The 9,283-nt window shown below is 33.2% G+C and overlaps 1 protein-coding gene across 1 annotated transcript; it reads left to right on the top strand.

Annotated features, from left to right (window-relative positions):
• Positions 1 to 6,138: 6,138 nt before the first annotated feature.
• LOC136201155 (uncharacterized) lies at positions 6,139 to 7,672 on the top strand. The gene has a single exon (XM_065991747.1). It carries the CDS (start codon positions 6,249 to 6,251, stop codon positions 7,248 to 7,250), a length of 1,002 nt encoding a protein of 333 aa, XP_065847819.1. The 5' UTR covers positions 6,139 to 6,248; the 3' UTR covers positions 7,251 to 7,672.
• The last annotated feature ends 1,611 nt before the right edge of the window (positions 7,673 to 9,283 follow it).

Raw genomic sequence — 9,283 nt, 5'->3', positions numbered from 1 at the left:
ATAAAGTTGAAAAAAACTATCCTTAGGCCCTAATCTTTTGAATTTTTATTAATTAAGTATGTAATCTTTCAATTTTGACAAACTTAATTAATATAATCTTTCAATTTTAACAAACTAAATTTATATTAAGCAAGGTAATTAATTATTGACATCACACACGATTATAAGCTCATGACAATTTCATACGAGTCTACAATTTTAGACGAAATTTTACATTATTTTTATAGTCGCATACATCAAAAATAAAAAGCGGATCGCCAATTATTAAATATGCAATTTCAAAAGCAAATAAAATAAATAACACACTTATAACCGAGTTTAATTTTCACAACTAATTTTTCTAATATCAACTGATTAAGGTCTGAATGTATAAAATTAGAAAATGAAGGGTTCCAAATGGTAGTTTCCAAAAAGAAAGTCCCCACAATATAAGTATCTCCATTCATTCATTCCATATGATGATAAATAATGATAACAACAAATCATAGTTTAGATAGAAGACTAAATAATAATGGAATTGATACTTCTATTTCATGGAAGGTCACAATTCAAAGAATAAAAAAAGAAAAGGCAAAAAAAAGAAAGAAGGTTAGCACAAGATGTGGAGTGGTTAGAAGGGGCCAATCTCCTTCCCCTACCTATCTACATGTTAAGATTAAATGCACCATTGGTCACCGGACTTATATGGTTGTTTCAAGATGGTCACTTAACTTTAATTTGTCTTAATAAAATCACTCAACTTTGAATTTTCTCTCAATTAGGTAACTTTGACGATTTCAGTGATTAAAAAGCATCGAAATGATGACGTAGGTGACATGTCAGCATGAGTCAACTCAGATCTCCGACCAAAATGACACATGAGATCCACGTGTCGGCTATTTTTATGAAAAAAAAAACTAATTTTTGTTTTTTTTTCATAAAAATAATCGATATATGATAGTCATGTAGCGCATACGTGGATGTCATGTGTCGTTCCGGTCAGATATTTGAGTTGACTCATGCAGATGTGTCATATATGTCATCATTCCAATGATTTTTAATCACTAAAATCGACTGAGTGGCCTAATTGAGACAAAACTCAAAGTTGAGTGATTTTATTGAGATAAATTAAAGTTGAATGACCATTTTGAGACAATTATGTAAGTTCAGTGACCAATGGTGCATTTAACCCCCTACATGTTATTAATCAAGTGCCTTCATTATGCCATTTCTCACTTTATTTGCTATATATCACAATTTTCACATTCTTAACCTAACTTTCGGTTGTACCCCTTTTCTTTTCTCTTTTTTTTTTTTTCTATAACTTAACATTCTCTCTTTTGTTTGTTACAAAAAAGTTTAGGGGATGGGTAACTCCAGTGTCGCGGAAGGATTTACTGGAGGGTTTACATATTGCTTCACCTATATGAATTTCAATAACGACAGTGAAAATCGAACTTAAATAAGGATGATATAATAGTCGTTTTCTTACTGTAGAACTCACCTCATAAATGACATTGTTTATATCTAAAATACATATAATTAACTAATAACTATAAGATTGAATTGAGTAAAAATGATTTTTTTTTTTTATGGAAGTAAAAATGATTTTTAATTGCCTAAGTTAAGCTTAAAATTTGGTTACTAATGTACACGTAAAATATTAATTAGAAGAAGAGTCCTTCAATAATATCAATCTTGAATCAATTGATGGTAGAGATTATGTTTATTTTGTAGGATTACTAATTATTAGGTTAGTGTCGTGTTCATGTCATATCAATTACTAGTTAGTATCAAATGAGTCAACCTCACTCAATTCAAAACGTTTTATGCCATAATTGTGTCAAACTAATCATATTAGTAATTTCTTATTGTGTTTCGGATAACATGTAATTCTACTATGTATCTATGTTAATGATGACATTTAAAAATGTCGAAGGATATAGTAATACTTATAAATATTTTAAGTCAATTTTTTATTAGCAGGTTAATCATGACCATCCAAATGTCTGCTAGTATATCATGTTTGGTTCATATAATGTGCTTACAAGTCACATATAAGCGTATGAAAAGTTCGAGTCCTGTTTGTAATAACTGTAGTTTTTATTACTTTATTAATTGAGCAGATATATAAACACATAAGAGAATATCATAATAATTTTAAGGCTTAATATATCATTTGTCCCTTGAACTTGTCCAAAAAGTTTGATTGGCTTCTTGAACTTTCAAAGTGTCTCAATAGCCCCTCAACGTGCATAAAATGTTTAGTTAGCTCCTTAAACTTGCATAACATGCAATTAATTGATCACTCGGTTGTAAAAATGTAAATTAAATGTGGAATATGTATTTCATGCATCTTAGAATGTTATTACATAATTCAAAAATAGATTAAAAATGAAGTTATCACTTGTTCAACTATAAAACTTGTCTTCGCTAATATTAAAATTGTATACCTGATCTTGGTTGTTTTACTTTTTTTTAAGACACGTGCATACATTTTCCGCATTTAACTTACTTTTTTTTTGCAACCGAGTGATCAATTGATTACATTTTGCGCAAGTTCAGGGGGCTAACTGAACATTTAATGCAAGTTGAAGGGGCTATTGGGACACTTTGAAAATTCAGGAGGCCAATCAACCTTTTTGGATAAGCTCAGGGGAAAATAATGGGTTAAGCCTAATTTTAAATATTGGTGACATCATACAAATAATATTAATATACATGTGTCATCTTCTTAGACTAACATGGACTTCTAAATCAATGAGAGCTAGCACATTGAACTAAACAGGAATATCGGTCCTCCACAAACACGTGGACTAATGAGAGTACATTCGAATCCGTCTCGGTTTAAAACCTGCCAATTTCGATGAGGATTAAAGAATCCCAAATTAGTTATAATGCAAACTGCCTAAAATATGTCTATCATCTAGTTATCTTTCGAGAAATCTAGGGAGAACACTAAACTGTCAGATTTACTATTAGGCATCCTATAGATACAAACAACATAACACCATAATCAAGGTATATTCACACTCTATTGTAATTATTCCTAATTGCTTGATAGTCTGTCTAAAGCTCTGCTAGCTTAAGCATTAGAGTGGGTCGTCTGTTGACGACGTCGCTCTGATCATCTTTTTATCTTATCTCAAGCATGAGAATGATCCCTCCAGGCAACATAGAAATATCCCTCAGATCCTCTCGTATCAATTGGTATCATTTCGTGGCATTTTCGATTTAGCAGATCAACTCTATTCCAATTACCTAGTAAACTAAATTCAAACATTATAATTACTTGTACTTTTTGTATCGCATAATCGGTCATGTATAAATTTTCCATAACTTAAGTAAAATGTAAACTATTGATAAGTAGAATTAGAGTTTAAAAATAATGTTTAATATTATATTTTTAAAATGAATTGACATTGTTGCATTAAGTTAAGTTGCGACTCATTTGAAATTCTGATTCCACCGCTCAAAATAACTATTAATAGCTATTTTCAATCTTATCTCTATACTCTAAATTTATCATTTAGAGTAAAACAATTAAAAAGAACCCAAATGGACAAAGTCCCAAATTTGATTCACAAAATGCCTAAAATTTTAATTGCGACAAAACTCACCTAAAAATAATGGCTTAATAGACACTTAATCCTCTAAATTTGTAACTTTTTTTCACATGGCCCCCTCAACTTAGGGGACAACCTTTCAACCCCCTCAACTTTCCAAAAATATCACATACAGCCCCTTACACCTTTATATTCGGTTAAAATATTGACCCGTGTCGAAAACGCGCTTGACTATTGACTACACCAATGCCACGTGTCATTTTTTTTATTAAATTTTTCCAAGTGATTATTATATGCGAGGTGTTGTCGTTGTTTGTCGTCGCAGCCTTATCGAGGTGTTGAGGTTGGCGGTAGTGGTCGTCGAGGTGAAATCACTTGGAAAAATTTAATAAAAAAAGTGACACGTGACATTGGTGTGGTCAACAGTCAAGCGTGTTTTCTACACAGGTCAATATTTTGACCGAACATAGGGGTGTAAGGGGTTGTATGTGATGTTTTTGGAGAGTTGATGGGGTTGAGAGGTTGTCCCCTAAATTGAGGGGGGGCAGATGAAAAAAAGTTACAAATTTAGGGGGTTGGGTGCCTATTAAGCCAAAAATAATTAATCAATGTTGAAGCAATTAATCACAAAAGAAAGAACAAATAAAATGAACATTAATCACACTCTCTCATACATTAAATTAGTTTACCTCTTATGGTAGCATATATAGGACTGTAATCGAGCCGAGCCGAGCCGAGCTTTGGCCTATTCAAGCTTTGCTCGCTATAAAATTAACGAGCTCGAGCCCGAGCCGAGCTTGCTATAAAATTAACGAGCCGAGCCCGGGTCGAGCTTTGGCTTGCTCAACGAGCTTAAGCCGAGCTTCGAGCTTGTTTCGAGCCCAAAATCCTCTTTTAGACTTGGTTCGTTAAGAAAATTATTTAACCATGAATTGTTTGTGAGTAAATTGTTAATTATATTTGTGAAGTTTACTCACAAATAACTCTTTAATTGTGTACATAAACAAGCTCACAAGTAAAGTTCGTGAATAAATAAACAAGATGCTTAAAAATAATTCGTCTATTACTCATTTATTATGTTTGTGAACAAACTCGTCTAATAACAAATGAAATAATATTAAGTTTAGATATTTGTGAACTAATACAAAACTATATAGTTTTCTACAAAACTAAAATTGTTCATAAACGTTCTAATCGAGTCTGCTCGCGAGCTTTCGAGCCGAGCTTTGGCCTGCTCAAGCTTGGCTCGTTTACGAACCGAGCCAGTAAATCGTGTTCACGAGCGGCTCGTTTACAAATCGAACCGAACCGAGTCGAACCGAGCTTTTATCGAGCCGATCACCGAGCTGCTCATGAGCGGCTCTGTTCATTTACAGCCCTAAGCATATATATGAGAATGGAGGCACAAATGAAGGTGGATGGATTTGCTATAAGTTGAATAGTAGTAATAACTAATAACAAGAAATTAGAGAGGTCCCCTCATTTGGTAGCCACAAGTTGAGTGTATGATTAGATCATGAAACAAGGCTCGTGCCCTTTTTCTACTTTCCTACTCATCTTTACCCTATTTTTTATATTTCTTTTATTTCTTGTTTGATGTAAAGCAAAGGTCCTCTTCTTGTGACCCCATTTCTTCATAAAGCTATAACAAGTGTTTTAATAACTAAGTCTAAATTACAAATTTAGCCCACAGAAAAGATGCTATTTAGCTTTCAGATACATAGCGGTACAATCTTAAACATAAAGTTTATGAGACCCCAACTTTAAACCTCATTAATAAAATATAAGTTTTTTCACGCGCAACTTTATATTTTGACCATTAATCAAATTTGAAATTGCATATTGTACGTATGTAAAGACTAAATCTCATCTTCTTTAATGACAATATAGTGATAAATTGAATTAAGGGTCTAAATGACCCTTGAAGTTTGCACACATAGAGGATGTTTGTTTACTCTCTTTTATCTTCATGTTTGTTTTTTCACTTTAAAAGAAAGTGGACGTTTGGTTGCTTATTTTCATTCTCTTATTTGTCTTTTCACTTCAAAATGAAGAGTTTTAAGTGTTTGGTTAGTGAGGTTATGTTTGCCTTTTATACCTGAAAAGTAGCATTTTATAAAAACATGAAATACCTATTTTTTGAGTTTTAGACATTTAGTTAGAGAACTCATATTTGCATTTTAAACATGAAAAGTAATTTTTTTATAAAAGCAAAGAATTTATGTTTTTTTTTTAAACAACTTTTTCCAACAGCAAATCGTTACAATAAACAACATGTAAATCAAATGGATTCATAATTAGTTTAGCTCAATCAAAATTTAAATAACAATGCAATCCTGAAGTTAGAAAAAATTACAAATTCGTCCAAAAACAATCAGTTTTTTTAAATACGTAAAAATTTATTAAATTTAGATTAATTTATCAAGTTTTGCTAACTTTGAGACTAAATTAATATATAAACTTATATTTGAAAATATTCATTTTCATCCTTAACTAATGCTAAATTTATAACTTATCCTAAAAAAGCAGATGGTAAAGAAGCATGAGTAGTAGAAAAAGCTAGAAATAAAGCAAATGAAAGCTGTCAATTAATAATAATCTCTTCCCCAACTTTCTTTTTAAATTCTAAAACTATACCTTCAAAACCCCAACTCTCTAATTTACACTTTCCTACTTGTTCATCAACACAATCCAGATTCCACCATGAAAGGAAGGGAAAATCTTGTTAAGAAAGCTCCGTCAACGGATTTATTAGTATGTTTTCCGTCTAGAGCCCATTTAGCCTTAATGCCGAAGCCGATTTGTAGTCCAGCGAGAGCAATTGACTCCGGCGGCAGCAAACGCCACCGCCGATTAATGAAATCTAGAACTAGAAGTGCTAGTAGCGGCGGCGGAGGGCTGGTGGCTAGTCCTCTTCTATGGGCCAAAAACAAGCAATTGACAGGGGGATCGGAGAATGCAGAACCAACATCGCCGAAGGTTACATGTGCCGGACAGATCAAAGTCCGGCACAAGGGAGGCGGAGCTGCTTGCAAGAGCTGGCAATCGGTGATGGAAGAGATTGAAAGAATTCACCGGAAAAATAAGAAGAAGAAGTCATCTTGGGTTGATTCGTTTGGATTGAAGAAAGAGGTAATGCAATTTTTGACGTGTTTGAGGAACATCAGATTCGATTTCCGATGCTTCGGGTCGATTCCTCAGGCGGATATTACTTCCGACGAGGAGGATGAATTGGAGGAGGAAATAGAAGTGGAAGAAAGTAAAAACGACGTCGGAGACGGGAATGATGAGGATTCAAGAGCTGTATTTTCGAAATGGTATATGGTTTTGGAAGAAAATGAAAACGACGTCGGAGAGAAAGAGAAGTCTGCGCCGCCGCCTTCTGTTCCTCCGCCGAATGCTTTGTTGCTTATGCGGTGTCGTTCTGCTCCGGCGAAGAGCTGGTTAGAAGAGAAAAAAGAAGAAGAAGCAGCGGAGGAAGAAGAAGAGAAAATTATAGAAGAGAAGAAAGGAGGGAGGAATTTAAGAGCATTAATGGAGGAAGAAACAAAAAATAGCAAGAATAAAGATCTAGAGAAGTTTGTGATGATGAAATATGACACTGATTTTTACAAAATTTCATCAGAAATTGCAAAAGAAACATGGGTTAATGTTGGTGGAGGAATCACAGATCCATTTTCAAGAAGTCGAAGCTGGAAGAGATGATCCGTCAACAATTAGGGTCTGTTTGGTTCAGCTGTCTGTTTAGTTCAGCTGACAGTTTTCAACGGATACACAACTCATGGTTTGAGGTGATCCATCAACCATTAGGACCCGTTTGGTTCAGGTGACAGTTTTCGAGGGTGCACCACTCATGGTTTGAAGTGCTTTCTGATGATTTAAGAGTGTTTAGTTTATATATTTTTTAGTGCGTTCCATAGAAAAAAGAAAAATTACAATTTCGTAGAGTGACAGAATTACCAGGACAGTTATCAAGTATCGAGTAAGGCTGTCACTCTAATTGCAGTTGCAGACCAAGATTGAAGATATCTCTTTATTGGGAAATGTATTTTTCACCAGTAGCTATGTATAGAGTTTTCTGACGGTTTTCGGGCGATCAATCGAATGTTTAAATTCTTTCTGATTAACTTGATCGATCACGGGTAATCCATACCAATTAGCTGATTTTCTTTTTAAAATGCTAAATGAACATTAAATTGCTTAAAATCCAAGTAATTTTCATATTTTGTGTTCAAGTTTTCATTAAAATGAAATTAATTTTCATGAATACTTAGGGATTTTCTTGTGTGGGAATTAGGAAAGGCAATCCTTTTTCTTCAAAAAAAAAAAAGGAAAGGCAATCCTAATAAGGATTTATAGGTCAGTTTTCTTTTAAAAATTGTATATTGTACAGGGCTTAAAATTGTAACCTTTTTGGTTGGAAAGGATTGTGGTTGTAATTTGTAAATTAATTAATGTGGTTGTAATTTGGTTTACATAATTAGATTGTTAATTAATGAAATTAAGAGGGTGATGATGTTAATTAAGTAAAAAAAAAAAGGGTGCACGTGATTTTTCATGCAAAGACAATTAGAATGTCACCTGCAACTCCTGACCTGACTGCTAGTCTAAGCATGTTTCTTGGTTTCAGTTTTTCAGGTTGTAAAGGAAAGTTTTTCTTTTTATCCCTTTCTTTATTCTCCATTTCAAATATCAAGATTTAATCTTAGGATCTGCTATTTGTTGCTATTTACTTTGCCATAAAGTTCTAATTTACCCTGTTTTTAGGAAGTACATGTTTATTATGTTAGTATGAAATACTAGTAAAATATAATGTTTCAAGTAAGATTACATTTAATTGACGAAAAATTGAACAAGCTGGCCAATCGTTATTTAACTGTTACATCAGATATCCTAAAAATCAATTATATTTAAAATAGTTAATATGTTACTATTGGTTCTCAAAATAAAATTTTATTTTTTAAATATATGTAAATAAAACTATATTTTAAATTTTCAAATATAGTCCAAGGAAAACAGCTCACACGTCATGTGGCTAAACCCACACGTCGTGTGAACCATGTGAGCATGCCACTGAGCAAGTGAAGCCACTCACAGAATCTGAAGTCTCTACCCATAATTTGTTAATTCAGACGTTGTGATACCCAATCTATACGCCGTGTGAAGCATAAAAGGACATAAAAAAAGTGCGTAAAAGAAAACCATACACCGCGTGGCGTGAATTTCTAACAACCTGTCTACACATGATTCGACGATTTTGGACCGCGAGACGCACCGCAACGAATCAACAACTGAATCAAAGACTAATCACTCGAGTTTGATGCATCTTTTGCACATGTGTAAAAGACCATCCACTACTTACTATACACTAAGTCTTATAAATCAAGGAAAAGTGAGATAAAATGGCACAAATATGAAGCAAATTAGGCATCGACGGATGAACTAAATAGTAGGGAAAAGATGAGAGAAATTTAAGGAAAGTACGTAACCTATTTAGCCAACAAATCATCCCAAAAAACTATAAATAGACCCCAGAACAATCATTCCAAACCCCAACCAATTAACCCAACCAACAATACAAAAAATACTTACACTATGTCAAATTTTCCTTAGACTTTGAGTTTTGTTCTTTATAATTTCTAGCTTTAATCTCACTTTTCAAGTTCGTTTTAGTTTCAATTCCATCTTTTAGCAACTCGTTTTCAAGTCTTTCACTAACCAAAAATTCCCTGATTCCT

The sequence above is a fragment of the Euphorbia lathyris genome, chromosome 7 (genome assembly GCF_963576675.1).
Source record: "Euphorbia lathyris chromosome 7, ddEupLath1.1, whole genome shotgun sequence".
NCBI lineage: Eukaryota > Viridiplantae > Streptophyta > Magnoliopsida > Malpighiales > Euphorbiaceae > Euphorbia > Euphorbia lathyris.
The sequence above is the reverse complement of the archived record's forward strand: the minus strand, read 5'-3'. Positions and strand labels throughout refer to the sequence as shown.